This window comes from Petaurus breviceps, unplaced genomic scaffold, assembly GCF_028583685.1.
Source record: "Petaurus breviceps papuanus isolate PSGF00001 unplaced genomic scaffold, PetGlider_PUasm1.0 90617, whole genome shotgun sequence".
NCBI classification, from domain to species: domain Eukaryota; kingdom Metazoa; phylum Chordata; class Mammalia; order Diprotodontia; family Petauridae; genus Petaurus; species Petaurus breviceps.
Window position 1 is genome coordinate 2,718,146 of NW_027187287.1, and position 18,074 is coordinate 2,736,219.

Genomic DNA, 18,074 nt, shown 5'->3' on the forward strand with positions numbered 1-18,074 from the left:
CTGCCATATATTTCCTGAGAACTCTATCTCCACCTTGTGTTAGCCCTTGACTAATGTCAGGGAAATTATTAGAGGAAATGTGGAAGGAAACTAGCAAAATTAAGTAGTTCTAGTATAAACAGGTATAGAAAGATCCCTCCCACCCGCTTTCCATTTTGGTGACCAGGCCCTTACCTAAAGCCAAATGGCCATTAATTATTTTTATGTGTTTTTTTATCATTCAATTTTATTTTATTCTCAAACGAAGAACTGCCTTTTCTCCTTTCACCCTCCCCTCCCCCTAAGAGCACACACAACTGAGAAGCAAGAAAAACAAAACCCTGTTTACAAACGTGTACAGTCCAAGACAAATTGCATCACTGGCCATGTCAAAAAAGGCATTTCTCAATCTGTACTCTGAGGCCATCATGTCTCTGTCAGGAGATAGGCAGTCTGTTTCATTCCTTTGGAACTGTGCTGGTCAATGCATTCATCAGAATTAACAACCATAAACTTCTGCCTCTTTTTGGCCAGTCCCAAGAAACAGGGACAAAGCACAGGGGGCAGTGGCCCCTTGTGCTGAATCTTGGTTCTGCTTCTTGTATGATCTTGACAAAGTCTCTGAACATCCCTGGGCCTGTTTCCTCATCAGTAAAATGAGGACTTGGACCTTACAGTAGCTGATTACTAAGCTCCCTTCAAGCTCTAAAGTCCTGCTAGCCCTTAACTGCCAGCATATTAAGCATGTTGCAGGAATTCAAGAATAAATAACCTAGATAATAATTAGCTTTAGGCTGGAATTCTGGGCTTGTGACAGATTTCACTGCCAAGGCTAGTGCCACACGTGTTATTGTCAGTCAGCCGTTTCTGACTCTCCCTGACCCCATTTGGGGTTTTCTTGGCAAAAATTTTGGAAGGGTTTGACACTTCCTTCTCCAGGTCATTTGACAGATGAGGAAACTGAGGTAAAAAGGGTTAAGTGACTTGTCAAGGGTCACACAGCTAGCACACATGTGGTAGGGTAATGGATAGGATGTGATTCTCCTCCAGCCCTTGCTCTCTTAGGCCTCTGTCATCCACATACATTCTATCTGTTTCCAGCACCAGGAAAAAAATAAAAACCAAGTCAGAATGTAATGTTGCCAAGTTTCACTGTTCAGGGTTCTAGATATAAACTACAAATAGTCAAATCAAATCAAGCATTTATTAAACAGCAGTCATAGCCCAAACTTGGCAGCCACTCCGAATTTTACCTTCCACAGTCCATACTGTGATACAAAACTACAGGATCAGTCATTAGCCCTGTCTAATCAGTGTTTTAGGGTCAGACTCCTGACATTCCTAGGAAACATCTTGGCAGGTGAATGCACATGAAGCTCTTTGAGCCACAGCACCTATCATGTCTCTTGGCACCCAGCAAACAAAGCCATAGCAAAAACTGGGACCACTCAAGAGTTATTGGTTCCAGAAAAGGTTCAGGTTTGGCAGCCTGATTCTGAGTGCTATCACTGTTGTGATAGTTGTCCAGAGTCACTTTATTACACACAAGTAGTTTTCTAGCTCTTGAGATGCAGTTTCTAGGAGGAAAGGGGAGGCCAAGTAGGCTTCAGTTCTGCCCCTACCAGAAAGAGTCATCCCCATTATTCCTGGATGCTGGAATCAAGTCCCAGAAGTCACAGGGGCTTCTTCTTCTAACTGGTTTCTTTGGTTTCCCCTCAGATCAGCTAAAGGGCTGTCTCTGCTCCAGCTGTTGCTGCTTTTGTTTCTTGAGCTCCCTATAGGCCTGCACAACACGCTCTCTCTCCTCTGCCACAATCCGCTGTCGAGCCAGTGAGACGGCTGGGGGTTTGGGAGCATTGCTAGGGGTCAGGAGGCTTGTCAGCAACAGCGACTTGTTGCCGAGCTGAGAAAAAGAGGGCAATAATGAGGTAAGAGAGGGATCCCCTTGGGCCTGTTCTTAGAACTAAGATCAGTACCAGTATTTGTGTGCACAGCTCCCAGCCCCAACACAGCTGAGATCTACCCACCACCCAGACCAGGACAGAATAAGGCTCCTCTGCTCCCAGGCACACATCCCAGGTGCTGCCCAGAAGCCCCACCAAATCAACCTTCACTGGAAGGGTGATGGACAAGGTTATTTCAAATTCTTATGACCCATTAATGTGATACATTCATCCTCACTTGACCAGACCCCTCACCCAAGCCCCATGTTACCTTGTCACTGTTTGTGCCCTTCCTTGGTTTTGCTGTTAATTCCGGGGGCTGAAGGACAACCTCACCAAATTTCACAGAATCTACAATGGAAAGAGGTTTGAGAATGACTCTAATAGGATGCTGTCTACACAGCCAAACCACTCACATCTCACCTTTCCCCACCCTCTCTCTAATCCAGAACCACCCTCAACCCTGCCCTACCTTTCCTGATGAAAACAACCCCAGAAAAAGAATTCTATTTCTGGTTCAAATTGTACCACCAGTGGTTAGGGCAGCAGGTAGGGAACTAGACACAAAGTGCTGCCCTTGCAGTCAGGAGATACTTAAGCCTGAATTTTGCCCCTGACCCTCTCTATGGGACCCACTCTGAGCCCCTATCCACAGAAAAAAGTAAAGGCTTTTGGACAGATCAAACAAGATAATGTATATGAAGGGCTCTGCAACATCATGCCATGATATACATGTCAGCTGTAATTATATTTGTTATTAAAAGTTTCCACAAGTGGCATGGCTAAAACCACTGGATGCTAATAACCTGCTCTCTGATCTACAAGTCCTCAGAAATCTCTAAAATACTCTCTTCTGGCATGTGTTTCCAAAAGCAGGTGATTGGCAGACTGAATCCCAAGCTGGAGAACCTTGAAAGAGTTCTTTTTCCAGGCCAGCTATTGCCTTTTCCTCTTTCTGATGTCGAACTTTATCCAAACGCCGTCTCTGGAACCTAAAAAGTCAAATATAATTCATTTTTTCCCAATATTTTCCAGGATGATAAACTGATATCCATATCACTCACACACACATACATATACATCTCACAGAAATTATTGTTGTTATTCCAGTCACGGCTGACTCTTCTAACCCCATTTAGGGTTTTCTTAGCAAAGATACTGGAGTGGTTTGTTATTTCCTTCTCCAGCTCATTTTACAGATGAGGAAACTGAGGCAAACAGGGTTAAGTGACTTGCCCAGGGTCACACAGCTAGTAAGATTCTGAGGTCAGATTTGAATTCAGGAAGATGAGCCTTCCTAGTTCCCAGTCCAGTATTCTATCTACTGTGCCAACTATCCAGAAGTTAATAACTATAAGGTGAAATCTGAAACAGAGTTAGAGAGCCTGAAGAAAATTGGTCAACAGGAACAGAAGGACTATTTTTCCTGTAAACTTCCAATGGGGCCTAGAACAGAGTCAAGAAAAATCATAGGCCTCTAGTGACAAGGGACCTCAGATGCAAATGCAAATGTTATTCAAAATCCATGAAAAGCATTAATCCCATCTACAGCAGCCTCATTGAGGGCTACCCAGATTGCTCTGGTCACGGGGAGCTCTACTCCCTAAGGAAGCTCACTCCATTTCTGGACAGTATTAACAATAAAGTTTGTCCACACCCTGTCTTGAAAACAGCCTTCCTGTAATTTCTACCCACTGAACTTGGTTCAGATCCCCAAGAACCAATCAAATCCAAGTCTAACATTTCTACATAACAATCTCGTCATAGATTTGAAGTTAGCGAATGTGTCCTTTTCTAGTCACCTCAAATTAGTTCTTTTCTTTTCTATGCTAAACATCTCCCTGAACTTCAAATGATTCTTTTGTGGTTCAATTCTGAGACCCTTCACTACACCGGGTGTTTTCTTCTGGAAAATGTGGCACCCACAATTGCACCCAATAACCCAGATGTGGTAGGAAGAGGGAAGATATACATCTGTTAATGTCACTTAAGAGGCTGCTAGATGGCGCAAGAGAGCCAGGGCCAGACCTGGAGTCAGGAAGACTTGAGGTCAAATTTGACCTCAGACAAGTACTAGTTATATGACCCTAGGCAAGTCACTTCATCTCTGTTTGCCTCAGTTTCCTCAACTGTAAAACAGGGATAATAATACCTAGAGGCTTGTTTTAAGGATCAAATGATAGCGTCAAATCAATTTATAAATTTGTAAAGTGCCTAGACCATAGCAGGTTCTTAACAAAGGCTTGTTTCCATTTTTCCTTCTAAGATATCTTTAGGGTTTTTTTTGTCAATCACAATACATTGCTGATTCAAACTGAGTTTACAATTCACTAAAACCCTGAGATTTTTTTCACATGAAAAATACGAAAAAATTTCTAGTCACATTTTCCTCTACTTCATATTTGAGCTTTTGAACAAATAGATTTCATATTTATTCTTATTAATCGTGTTTTAGCCCAATGATCTCATCTTTGTGGATCCTGATTCTATCATCCAACATAACGGCTATCTCCCCGTTTTTTGGTCAACTGCAAATTTTAGAAAGTGCCCAAATGCCTAGTAAGTGAAGGTGAATTTGTACCATTAATAGTTTTAGAAATCCAACTATATTATCCTTCTAACAAAGCCTGAGACCTTGGTTCCAGGACAAAGTCTCCCAATGTTTAAATCTTAAGATACCGGCACACTAATGAGGAAAGAAAAATAGCTATAACTAGAGTAGAGGAAAGAAACTATAGAAACAATGGAGTTCACAAATAGCCTGCAATGTAAACTTTTATCCTGCCTATCTTCCCCATAAGACACTTGGTAGCCATGAAATGGTCTCCATGGGGTTCCCCAAACTCAGCATTCCACCATTCCAACTCCATGTCTTTACACAGACTATCCATCCCATCTAACCACTGGGCAGGTAGGTGGCTCAATGGATAGTGGGCAGGGTCTGGAGTTGGGAAGACCTAAGTTCAAAACCAGCCTCAGATTCTTAATGGCTATGTGACCTTGAATAATTCACTTAACCACTACAGACCTCAATCTGTTCTTCTATAAAATGGGGAAAATAATGGCACCTACTTCAGAAGGTTCTTGTGAGGATAAAAATGAAATAATGTTTGTAAAACTCTTTGGAAACTTCAAAACGCTATAAAAATGCTATCATCGTCGTCATCACTGATGGTTCCCTCCAAGGCTTGCCTTAGGTACTACATCTTCCCAAAAGTAGGTACCATTTACTGCTTGTTGTTCTCTCCTTCCCCAGTTAATCACACATATACTTACCTGTTTGCATGTGCTATCCTCCAGTGGAATTTAAGCTTCCTGAAAGCAGGGACTATTTATTTTTGTCACTGTATCTCTCCAGTGTCAAGCATAGTACTCTACATACTCACATGTTTCACTTCTTGTTTCCTCATCTAGATTGCAAACTCCTTAAGGGCAGGAAATTTAGTTATGCAGTGCCTACCCTAGTACAGATGTTCAAAAAAATGTGATTACGGATTTGACTGAAACTGGAAACTTGCTTCTCCAGGTCGGCCTTTGGCATTATCTGGGAGTTTCTGTCGCCATCTGCTGGTGAACTAACATCATTGCCATCAACCAATGAAATTTTTAGTGCCTAATGAGTGTTCTGAAGTCTAGAAGCCTCTAAAATCCCTATGCCCTGACATGTTTGGGGATAGTAATACCCTCAAGCTGGAGATTTAAGCAAATAGTCATCACACCCCAGCCAAACCCAACTCACTCTTTCTTCCGCTGAGATTTCTCTTTCTTTTGCTGAGAAGCTTCTTCCTTCTCGGGTTTCTGTTCCAACTGGTTCTCACTGAGAAAGATCACATGCTGGGCCTCTTGTTCCATTCGGTGAACATATGCTTCATCCGACTCCTTTTTTCCCTGCTTGAATTTGGGAACTGGGATGTCTGACAGAGACCCCATTGCTTCCTTCTCAAACTTCTGCCTGAATGCCACTTGGACTAGGGAAACAGCCAGAATGTAAAGTTTCAGAACAGAAAGTGACCTGAGGAACCATTTATTCATTTTATGCAGGAGGATGGTGAGACTCAGAGTGGTAAAGATCACATAGTTTATTAGTGGCAGAAGTGGGACAAGAACCCAAGCCTCCTGACTCTCAAATGCTTTATAATATACCAGGCTTCAGGAACCTAAGAATGGGGGAGAAGAGATTTAAGAGAGTAAAGTATTCTATAGCAGAAGAAAGACTTTTTAGCCTCAATCAATGTAATCTATTCTAAAATTAGACTTCCCATAAATCGAGGGTTCTTAAATAAGTTTTTTGTGTCACAGACCCTTTTGGTAGCCTAATGAATCCTGTAGACAAGATCTCAGAATTAAGTTTCTAAATGCACAAAGTAAAGGATTATAAAAGATTACAGAAGAAATCAATTGTACTGAAATATAGTTATGCCTCCTGCCCCTAAAAAAAAATTCAGAATGCCCAGGTTAAGAACCCTTGGGAGGGAGTGGGGAGAGAAGAAACAGATGTTCCATTTTTAAACAGGCCCAATTCAAAGCAAAATTATCTTAAGTAAGCCTTGTTTCTGGAGCACAGACTTAGAGCTGGAAAGAACCTAGAGATCATTAAGTTCATTCTTATTTATCTAACTCCCCTTTCCCCATCTCCTTCACTCCAAGTGTTTCCTAGGTTCTAGTTAATATGAACCACTGATTTATCTGGGCTCCCCCATCTATACCTTTGCTTATATTGTTTCTTTCCTGCCTTTCTGCAGACTAAAATACCACCCATCTATTATGACTCAGCTCATATTCCACCAAATCCACACTACCTTCCTGCCCCCAACCTAATGTTATCTCTTTCAGAAAACCCCTGAAATACTGACAGGTATACTGAGTTCAGCCTTGTGCTACATCCAATGGGTGTGAGGGTGGTTATTTGGGAATTCCAGATCAACTGACTCCCCGAGTCAAGTAAGATGACATTAAGGGATGCAAAGGGGCAGGTAACAGACTGCAAGACATAAGGATTTAACCTTTTGCTGACCCAGAGTAGCCCATCTACATATGGAAATAATAGCAAATGCAGATGAGGACTGGAAAAGACCCCTGCATATGGACTGCTTTGGTGATTTTTCTCTACTCATTTTTTTTTTTTTACTGTCCTGGACAGAATGGAGAAGTCAATTCTAAAGAGAGTTCACACTTCATCTTTTCCTTTGTTTCTACTAGAAAGTACAGCAAAAAGTGGGGGAAGGGATTTCTCTCCTATCAATCCCCACCTCCCATCTGGCACTGGTGTTTTGGCAGCAAGTCCAGAAGCAGGGTAGAGCTGAACTGGTAAGGGGAATCTCAACTCTGTAGGCAAGACTTTGCTCAAGAGAGGCAAGATTCCTGCTGGTTCTAGACTATGGGTTCTACTTCTTTCCTGGAGCACACGGCAAATAATATGCTGGGCCAAGATTTCAGCTGAAGCTGAAGGCAGTGATGCCAGTCTTCAGGGATACAAGCCCTGCTTAGGAGACAACCAGACAACTCACTGAGGAGAAATGCTTCAACCCACAAGGAACAGTTGGGGACTATCAGAAGAATGCGGGGTGGGAAAAGAGGACAGATACATCCCTAGAAGTCTAAGTTACCTTGAACACGTCTCCAGTATTCGTGCCTCTCTACTTAAGAGATTTATAAGTGTCAAGGCAGCTAGGTGGTGAGGTGGAAAGGAACTTGGGGTCAGGAAGACCCAATACATATGCTCAATAGCTGTGCAACCCCAGGCAAGTCACTTAACCTCTCTCAGCCTTAGTTTCCTCATCTGTAAAAACCGAGGATAATAATAACACTTACCTCCCAAGCGTTGTTAAGAGGACACAATCACATAATACTTGAAAAGCACTTTGCAAACCTTAAAATGCTATGTAAATTTTAGCTATTATTTGAATTGACACTGAGTTTCTGGTTTGGGGGGAGATATTTTGTTGATATTTATTGTGCTATTTCACAAAATGCTTTTGTATTTTGAGCTGGAGAAGTTAGAGTTGTGTCCTTCAGCTATCTATCAAAAGATAAACATATCCACTGTGGTTTATGAGCTACACGGGAGCCAAAAGCCACTGAGTACTCTAAACTTACAGTTTTAATCTTCTGGGTCTAACCTATAAGTTAGAGTTGGGGGGAAAAGGGTGGAGCCCCTAGGCCATGGCAGGGGCTTTTGTGTAACTGTTCTAACTCTCCTACTAGATTGTGAACTCCTTGAAGACAGAGTCTGTGTTTTCATTTCTCTCACTATCTCCCAAATGGAGTAAGTACTCATCATGTTGAATTGACTGGAGATGAATTAAAGATGTGTGGAGAGTGACAGAGTAGAGACAGGAATCCAGAACCTGGGTTCAAGTCCTGCCTCTGAGGCTCACATATCTGTAGCCACAGACAAGTCATGTAACCTCTCAGTGACCCTAGGAAGACTCCCTAAGTGCTGAATAACAGAGGATGTGTTGATGTGTACAAGAGCAGGAAATTCCACACAAAGAACTCCCTGAAGCAATGAAATCACAAGTCTAGACCCCACAAAAGATGTTCTAGCTATTCCCTCAGCTGGGAAGCAACAAAGTGTGTCCTACCTGCTTTTCTTTTCTTTTTGCTGATATGTTTTTTCATCTCCTGGCGGCTCTTCATAATTTCCCGAAGTCGGAAAGGAATCTCTTGATCATCCAAGTTCTTGGGCTTAGAGTTTACTTTCTTCTTCTCTTTTCTAGAAAGAGAAGACACAAGACACACACAAGAGATGTATTAGCACCATGTGAACACCTTCCACTCCAAGCTGGTGGTTATACTGGTCACTCTTGTATTTGTACCCCAGTCGGGGTTCATCATTTACCCACTACTGCTGTAGTCTAAACTGAATTCTCATGGATCTAATGACAATCAAATTAATTACCACCTCATTCGTTCTCTATGGAGCAGTCAAGACTCCAAATCACATTAATCAAATTTTTGAGCTTGAAGAGATCTTAATGTCCTAGGCTCAAATTATGTTATGAGAGATGATGCCCCAATATCAAGACAGGGGTGTGTGTGTGTTTTATACAGTATATCAGTATAGGACAGGGGTGGGGAACCTGCAGTCTCAAGGCCACATGTGGCCCTCTAGGTCCTCAAATGTGGCCCTTTGACTGAATCCAAACTTCACAGAATATATCCTTTAGGATCTTACCTCTCTGCCACTTCCTACCCTATGCAAGCCTCCCTAAGCCTCAGTTTCCTTATCTGTAAAAAGCCAGGGGGATGGATCAGATGAATTGAGGTCCCTTCCAGATTTATGATAGAAATAATCTAGTATAAAGTCTTTATTTTGTATGTATGGAAACAGGCTGAGAAATGTGGCCCAGTCAAAGAGATATCACTAGTCTGGGCCAAGCCCAGTCTCCAACCCAGGTCTCCCAGCTCACCTCTTTCAACTATATACCACACTGCCTCTAATTTGGGACTTTTAAACCATTCAATATTATAGGCTGGCTAAATGAAGATGATATATGGTAAGTGCCAAATTACTATCCACTATAGTGCAATCGCAGCATTTCAAGTCAACTTGTTCTCTCTTCTTACCTCTCTCACTCCTTTCCCTCTCACTAGATCAGTCAAAACCAATTTTCACAATGCCTCTGGTGCAAAGTACTCCAAGTGTGATTGAAAACCAAGGAGACCAAAGCAGATCTGAGGGGCCATGAGCAAAAATACCTTGTGGACCTTAAATTACCAAACTATAAGGATCATAACTGACACTTTAAGGTTTGAAAAGTGCTTAACATACATCTCATCAACAGATCTGTTGGGACAGATATATCATGCCCATTTGTTGTGTCTGACTCTTCCTGATCCCACTTGGGGTTTTCTTGGCAAAGATACTGGAGTGGTCTGCCATTTCTTCTCCAGCTCATTTTACAGATGAGGAAACTGAGGCACACAGGGTTAAGTGACTTGCCCAGGGTTATACAGTTAGTAATTGTCTGGGGCCAGCGTTGAACTCAGGAAGAGGAGTGACTCCATGCCTGGCATTCTATCCACTGTGCCACCTAGGTGGCCCATTTTCATTTTACAGATAAGGAAACTGAGGCTTGGAGATTAAGGGCCTTGCTCAGTTACCATCATTATTTTTTATCCATTTCTCGAGTCGGTGATAACACTAACAAATAAACATCATTGTTGTTTTTACTATTAATTATATTTATATTATATTTTATATATATAATTATATATTTATATATATTTTATATATATAATTATATATATATATATAAATTATATGTATTTATCTTGTTAAATTAACATATATTAATATGGAACTCAGGAAATCCGGTTAAAGTTGTCTGAGGAGGGGGGAGGTTGTGACCCCGTGGGGCATGTCGTACCTCGCCTGTCCCGGCTGCGGCGTCGGAGGCTGCTTCCCTTGTTTCCGCTGCCCCTGATGGCTCCGTGGATCCCGGGAGGCGGACCCCGAAGGCCCTGGCACTCTGGGGCGCCCAAGCCGGGCTTTCGCCATGCTCCACCACAGACTCGCCCGCCCCCACGTGCTGTACTTCCGCCCTCCGCAACGGCTCATCCCAGCCCCGTCCCCTACCTTCCTTGTCCCACCTTCTCCCCACGGCCATTGGTCAATAGAGCCCGGGTCGGGTCTCACGATTGGTCCGTGTGGTCGCCACTCAAGGGCCCCTCCCTACTCAAGGATGTACGAGCACCCTTCCTTAACCACAATGTTGCTACTGCTGCGGAGCGCTAGCGGCTGGAGACCATTGGCGGCTGCCGCCATAGCCGCCTCACCCTTCGCCCCGGCAAGTACCGGGCATCCGCGGAGGGAAGGGCGGCGGATTGAGGGCCGAGGGAATCAAAGCTGGAGAGCCAGAGGGCAAAGGTCACGGGGTGGCGGTGCAGCGCGCTGGTCCTGGGGCTTTCGTTAGTGACCTTCGGGGGCCTGCAGAGGGAGAGTTTGTGTTTCACTATAGTCATCCGAGGGGCCCCGGCAGAGCCTGGGGAATCACCCCAGGCCTCAGGCTGATAGTAATAATGATAACAGATATTATGTTACTAATGATATCAACAGTAATCAAGAATAGCCTACATTTATACCTCGCTAACTATGTGCCCGGTACTGTGCTTTGCAATTCCTGTCTCATTTGAATTTAAGAACAACCCCGGGAAGTAGGTGCTGTTATCATCCCCATTTTACAGATGGGGAAACTGAGGCAAACAGGTTAACGACTTGCCCTGGCTCACACAGCTAGTAAGTGTCCAAGGATTTGAACTCAGGTGCTGTATTCACTGAACCAACTAGCCATCTCAATTTGGAAGGAAGATTTATTGCTAGGGTCTGCTAGTAAATGTTTAACAAGGAGAATGGGAGTGGAGTGGGATGGGGTGGGATAAAGTTTAATCTGCATTACTAGCATTTTTTCAGTCACCTTTTCTAGTCTAGACAATCAAGAAAACAATAAATTAAGCCCTAATTGGTAGCATTTGTGGTTTGCCAGTTTCCTAGATGTAAATGTTCATACTGAAAATTTTAACAGTGGGCAGAGCAGATAAAAGCTGGTGGCAGCACATCACTCACTACTAATTGTTGGGGTATAGAACATCGAATATCCTTATTAAAAGACCCCAAAGATCCAGGAAGTCACCTGGGCTAGAGGAACTCTGATGTCAGGGACATGCTTAGCTATTCTCCAATCTCTGTCAGGACTGGGTTCCTAGCTCCTCATACACTAGACCCCTACCTAATACCTCCTCTGTGCTAAGTATTTCTCCAGGAAGGCAGTGGAAAACAGCCTTGAACTTGGAATTAGAAGACCTGGGCTTAAACTTCTAAGTAGTTGTATGAGCATGGACAATTCATTTAATCTCTTCAGGTCTTTGTTTCCTCACCTATAAAATAAAGTAGTTATATAAATCAGTAAAGGACTAAATCATTTTAAAGGTCCCTTCCAGTGCTAAAGGTCTCTCCTTGTGCTCTGATTTGGGTACCTTCCACCAAACTCCAGGGAGAGGAATAATGTGTTTGTCATAATTAACTGTCAACTAATAGGGTGATTTGAAGGAAAGAGTCTCCCCTGTAGCCTTCTGTCCTTTTCAAGCCTCTCCCAAAACCAAATGAAAGGAGAGCTGGTTTTATACTTTTCCTGCTTAAGTAATTTTTACATATGTATATATATATCTCCAACCTTCAGGAACCACTCCAAGTCTGCAGTTGTGCTAGGCACTTGGACTTCCCTGGGATTCCCAACAGGTACTGTACCAGAGCCTTCACCAGCAGCAGCAGGACTTTTGGGAAGAATGAGACAGGTCAAGGTTCTGGAGCAGACACTCCAAAAAGCAACATGAAGACTGATGTAGTTCCCAGCCAGCAAGGCTCCTCCCACTCAGATGGAGGTTCTTCAGAGCCCCCATATGCTCAGTGCCCAGCATTGTCACCCCCTACAAACTGCTGCATGAGTGGCTGCCATAACTGTGTGTGGATCAAGTATGCTGAGGAGATCCTACGGCACTATCCAGACGGTGGGCCCAAAGCATTGGCTGCTGTGGACGAACATATCCAAGATGAGAACATTAAGACCTTTATCAAGATGGAGATCAGGTTCCAAATGAAAGAGAAAGATTGAGGGAGGTACTTCTTTCCACCTGGCAATTGTCTCTCAGGGAGCTATAACCACCTCTAGAGATTTTTGTGCCTCCTTTTTCCAGGGGCCTTTGGATAAAAAGTGAATAATTATAGGATGATTATTTATTGACTTTGCCTGAAAATAAATGCCCCAACCCCTTGACCCCCTAACATTTCACCTGGAAGTATTTGCCCTCTGCTGATTATGTGTTTGTTTCTTTTTGAAGTGTCATTCTTGAAACATCTAAAACTGCCTTGGCAACTTTTTAGTCTGACTATAGCTCTTCATTCTTAAGTAAGCTACAGTCACTCCTGGGAGCTTATAGACTAAAACTAATGCACTAATATATAGACCTTTGTAGGTTACTGAGATGAGATAAAAAATCATGTACAATAAAGTGCTGTTAAAAAGCATTACCTTGGCTAAGAATTGGAAATAAAGGGATGCCCATCAGTTGGGAAATGGCTAAAAAAGCTGTGGCATATGATTGTAATATAATATTGTGCTATGAGAAATGACAAGCAGGATGATTTCAGAAAAACCTGGAAAGACATGAACTATAATGAATAGAATTAAAATGTTGTACTCAGCAACAGCAAAATTGTTTGATGAAGAGTAGTGATGACTTAGTTATTCTCAACAATATAATGATCCAAGACAATCCCAAAGGACTAATGATGAAGCATACTATACACCTCCAGAGAAAGAACTGACATTGACTGAATACAGACTGAAGCATGCTATTTTTCATTTTTTCTTTAACTTTCTTCCCTTTTATTTAGTCTTCTTACACAAAACGACTAATACGGAAATATTTTATGTAACTGTACATGTATAACCTATATATGATTGCCTACTCTCTCAGGGAGGGAAGGAGGAATAGAATTTGGAACCCCAGAATTTAAATAAAAATGTTTTTAAAAATTGGGGAAAAAATGCGTTGCCTCTTCTACCATAAAATTAAATTAAGCCTGGGTCCATCAACAATTAAGTGTTGTCTAGATGCTTATATTCTATTCATGGGGAACAGTGGGGGTATGTGTGTTTGTCTCTGTGTGTGTGTGTGTTTTGGGGAGAGAAGAACTAGAAGCTGCAGCAATTAAGAAAGGGCTAAGGGCTTAGGTAGACAGGAGGCACTTTAAACTTAATTTTGAAAGGGCAGCTCACAATCCCCATGTGGTTGACCAAAGTGAGGACAGTTTCAACTCAGTATTTGTCCATATTTGGTAATAACTTTTATTGTAGTAAAAGCAGTTCCTTGAGGGCAAGGAACTCCTTCGTTTTTATCTTTGTATCATTACAAACAAGCACAGTGCCTGACAAATAGTAGGCACTTAATAAATGTTTCTTGAATTCAATTTCAAAGGAGTGGGATGATTTTGGTAGCTGGCCATTGCTGAAGAATAGTAAACTGCACTTTGAGTCCAGGCTGCTGCTGCATTTAAGCAAGGTGAAAGCTGATTAAAATGTTTTCAAATGGACTCATGTAATTTTTAAGGGATTTCAATGAACTCTGATATCAATTACCCAGCATTTACAAGTTTCCTTCTATGTACCAGTGATGGGGTACCTGGGGTCTAGGTCGGACCAACTTGTGGAGCCAGTCTGTGAAGCCTGGCCCACACCCTCCTTTGCCCTTGCCTTTTATCTCCTTAACGACCTGGCCCAAATCTTATCTAAACTATCTATTCACATGCTCCTCTTGGTCAGCTCTGACCTTTGTCTATGCACTGAGGCCCCTCCAGTCTGGTCAGCCCTGATAATGGCAGCCCTACCCTTTAAAGGTAAAAGCATGTACCCCTCTCACTCTCAGGTCCCCTAAAGGACTCTTGCCCGCTGTAATGGCATAATAATAAACTTTCTCAACTCTAACTCCAAGCAAGGTTGAGCTGAATTCTTTCCAGACGCCCTTGCAGGTTTCCTGGTCTTGGATGAGATCAGGGTTCCTGCTGAACCTACTGGGATCCCGTCCCCCCCATCACCAGGAACTGTGCTGCTGCTGGGAATAACTAAATAAATATCCCTTTCCCTCATAGGATTGACATTCTGTTAGGAGAACATATACATCTATAAGTAGATAAAAAATACATAAGATGTAAATACAAGGTGATTTTGGGAGAGGCAGGCACTTGATCTTTGAAGGAAACGTGGATTCTAAGAGGTAAAGATAAGGAAAAAAGTATTACTGTGATTAAATGATAGAGTAGTATGTGGATAGAGGTTGTAGAACTAATGAACTATGGAATATTAGCAGTAGAAAGTACTTTAGATTATCAAATTAAATAATAGTCACCCATTTTACATTTGAGAAAACAGTCCTGGAGAGATGATTTGCTAAAAGATCATACAGCTAGGCAGTGTGATTGTATTAGATGAGGTCACAATGACAAAATTTCTCTTAAGACATGGCAAACTTTTTTTTTTAAAGCAATTGAGGTTAAGTAACTTGCTCAAGGTTACACGGCCAGTTATTTCTGGGTGTGGTGCTAAGTATCAGAGCCTGGATTCGATACCAGGTCATCCCAACTCGGGCCAGTGCTCTTACTGTGCCACCTGGCCACCCCAAGACATGGCAAACTTTAACAGCAGTTTCCAATATCAACAAACATTTAGTTTTTACATTCCCTATATTCGCCACTATCTCTTTCCCCAACTCCATGCCATTAAACCATCCCTTATAGTGATGAAAAAAAGAGGAAAGAAGAAAAAAAAATCAACAAAAGTAACCTTTATCTGTAGGTGTTCCACAGGGTTCTGTCCTGGGCCCTCTTCTCTCTATATACCCCTTTACTTGGTGATTTTATCAACTCCTGTGGATTTAATTACCACCTCCTTGCTGAGAATTCTCAAATCTATCCTACCCTAACCTCTTAGCTGACCTCCAGATTCATGTCTTAAACTTTCAGACATCTCTCCCTGGATGTCTAGTAGACATCTTAAACTCAACATTTCAAAACCAAACTCAGTTATCTTTCCCCCTAAACCCAATCCTCTTCTTACCTTTCCTATTTATTGTAGAGGACAACATTATCCTCCCAGTTGCTCAGGCTTACAACCTAGGTGTTATACTTGACTCCTCACTATCTTTCACCCAGAGCAATTTCACCTTTGCAGTATTTCTCAATATATCCCTTTCTCTCCTCTGAAACTCCCACCACCCTGATGAAGGTCTTCATCACCTTATTCTTGGACTATTGTAATAGCTTACTGTTGGATCAGCCCGCCTCAAGTCTTTTTCCCATTCTAATCTATCTCACATTCAGCCACCAAGGTGATTTTCTAGATGACAATGTCTTCCCCCTTCCCCTCCCACTAACACTATAGACTCCATTGGATCCCTATCGCCTCCAGAAATAAATACAAAATCCTCTGACATCCAAAACCCTTCATAATCTAGCTTCCTCCTACCCTTTCTAGTCTTTTTTTGGTGGGGGGGAGGAGGGCAGGGCAATTGGGGTTAAGTGACTTGCCCAAGGTCACCCGGCTAGTAAGTATTAAGTGTCTGAGGTCAGATTTGATTTGAACTCAGGTCCTTCTGACTCCAGGGCTGGTGCTCTATTCACTTTGACACCTAGCCACCCCGTTTCCAGTCTTTATATATCTTACTCCCCACCACTTATTCTGGACCAGTAACTCTGGCCTCCTTGCTTTTCTATGAACAAGACACTCCATCTCCTTACTTCTGGAATTTTCTCTGGCTATTCCCCATGCTTGCAAAGAAGGTTCATTTCTCCTTCTCTCTTCACTAGTTGTCTTCCCTGGCTTCTTTAAATCCCAGCTAAAATCCTGTCTTCTATATGAAGTCTTTCCCAATCCCTCTTAATTCCAGTATCTTTTCCTCTGTTTATTTCCTACTTCTCCTGTATATAGCTTGTTTGTACATATTTATTTGCTCATTGTCATCTATTTAGATTGTGAGCTCCTTGATGGTAGGGACTATCTTTAGCTTCTTTTTGTTTCCTCAGCTCTAAGTACAGTGACTGGAATGTGGTAGGCACTTAATAAATGTTTATTGAATTGAATTGAATTGAATTATGTGTGTGTGTGTGTGTGTGTGATTTTGAATCCAATTTCCTTCCCAAATTCACAGTCTCATGGAGGAGAAAACAACTGTAAACAACTATATAAGAACAAGCTACATACAGGATATGTTGGAAATAATCAGTGGAGGAAAGGCACTAGAATTATGGGGGATCAAGAAATCCTTCCCATAGAACTTGGGATGGAGTGCTAGATTTGGAGTCAGGAAGACCTGAATTCAAATTCAGCCTCAGACACGTAGCTGTGTGAGCAAGTATAAGTCACTTAACAAACATCTCAGCTTCAGTTTCCTCTTCTATAAAATGAGGATAATAACACCTACCTTGCAGGCTTTTTGTGAGAACCATATGATAACATGAAGCACTTTGCAAATTTTTTTTGGATAGGGGAAGGTAGGGCAATTGGGGGTTAAGTGACTTGCCCAAGGTCACACAACTAGTAAGTATGTCAAGTGTCTGAGGCCAGATTTGAACTTAAGTCCTCCTAACTCCAGGGCCAGTCCTCTATTCACTGTGCCACCTAGCTGCCCCACACTTTGCAAACTTTAAAGCACTACATAAATGCTAGCTATTTATGATGACAAGGATGTTGGTGATAATGATAATGGAGTATGCCTAGTAGTGAAATCTCTAGGCTACTAGTGAAAACCTCTGAAAAGGTTTGGAAATTTTAGTCACTTTCTTTGCATAATTCCAAGTTGCTTTCCAGAATGGTTGTACCAATACACCCTTTCATCAGCAATGAATTCAGAGTCTGTTCTTCAACTCCTCCAACATTGATGATTTCTATCTTTGTCAATTTACAGGTGGGAGATGAAGTTCAGGGCTTCTACAAGAATTTATTATGCACTTACTATGTACTAAGGATAGCTAGATCGTGCAGTGGATTTTTCAAAAAGAAGCTGATAGTCTCCTTGCTTGCCAAAGTATCATATCAGATTTCCATTCCAGCAGTATACAATACTTGTACTTGGTCAAAAGAGCTTTGTATTATATTTTATTATAATGCATTATATTGTATTTTAATGATTTTTTGCCAGATGGTTATGCTAAGAATTGGTGATTTTGTTAATGTGAGTACTCCCTCTGACAATGCAATTTACAACTCTCCTGTGCCAGGTAGATTTAAATAAATATCTGTGGCCAGAATAATTCATAACTTGGTGTCCAACTTTTCCAAACATAGCCACACTGATCCTTGGATACCTCTTATATAATCCATAGATAAGCCAAACCCAAAGCTTTTCCAGATTGGAGGGATCTGCCAGGGCTTATGCTCCACTTGCATAGCTTTCTTTTTTTTTTTTTTTTGCTTTTTGGAGGGCAACTGGGGTTAAGTGACATGCCCAAGGTCACACAACTAGTAAGTGTGTCAAGTGTCTGAGGCTGGATTTGAACTCAGGTCCTCCTGACTCAAGGCCCTGTGCTCTATTCACTGTGCCACCTAGCCACTCCAACTTGCACAACTTTCAAGGAGCCAGGGACACCACCTTCACAAT

At 42.1% G+C, this 18,074-nt stretch overlaps 2 protein-coding genes across 2 annotated transcripts; one reads left to right on the forward strand and one right to left on the reverse strand.

The window, feature by feature from the left end:
• Positions 1-1,164: 1,164 nt before the first annotated feature.
• CCDC137 (coiled-coil domain containing 137) lies at positions 1,165-10,427 on the reverse strand. Its single transcript, XM_069064075.1, has 6 exons — positions 10,295-10,427; positions 8,507-8,637; positions 5,662-5,890; positions 2,832-2,914; positions 2,194-2,273; positions 1,165-1,882 (listed from the first exon to the last, which is right to left on the reverse strand). The coding sequence occupies exons 1-6, from the start codon at positions 10,423-10,425 to the stop codon at positions 1,700-1,702; spliced, it is 837 nt and encodes a 278-aa protein (XP_068920176.1). The 5' UTR covers positions 10,426-10,427; the 3' UTR covers positions 1,165-1,699.
• On the forward strand, positions 10,424-13,471 carry OXLD1 (oxidoreductase like domain containing 1). Its single transcript, XM_069064076.1, has 2 exons — positions 10,424-10,714; positions 12,104-13,471. The coding sequence occupies exons 1-2, from the start codon at positions 10,424-10,426 to the stop codon at positions 12,533-12,535; spliced, it is 723 nt and encodes a 240-aa protein (XP_068920177.1). The 3' UTR covers positions 12,536-13,471.
• Positions 13,472-18,074: the final 4,603 nt, after the last annotated feature.

What these genes read in the sequence shown, in the direction of transcription:
- CCDC137 (XM_069064075.1), bottom strand. Translation starts at nt 10,425, where the DNA reads ATGGCGAAAGCCCGGCTTGGGCGCCCCAGAGTGCCAGGGCCTTCGGGG. An exon ending in CAAAAAGAAAAGAAAAGCAG is followed by an intron (nt 5,891 to 8,506) that starts GTAGGACACACT and finishes CTGTTTCCCTAG; the next exon opens with TCCAAGTGGCATTCAGGCAG. An exon ending in GGAAAAAGAACTCTTTCAAG is followed by an intron (nt 2,274 to 2,831) that starts GTTCTCCAGCTT and finishes TTTCCATTGTAG; the next exon opens with ATTCTGTGAAATTTGGTGAG.
- OXLD1 (XM_069064076.1), top strand. Translation starts at nt 10,424, where the DNA reads ATGCTCCACCACAGACTCGCCCGCCCCCACGTGCTGTACTTCCGCCCT. An exon ending in CCGCCTCACCCTTCGCCCCG is followed by an intron (nt 10,715 to 12,103) that starts GCAAGTACCGGG and finishes TCCAACCTTCAG; the next exon opens with GAACCACTCCAAGTCTGCAG.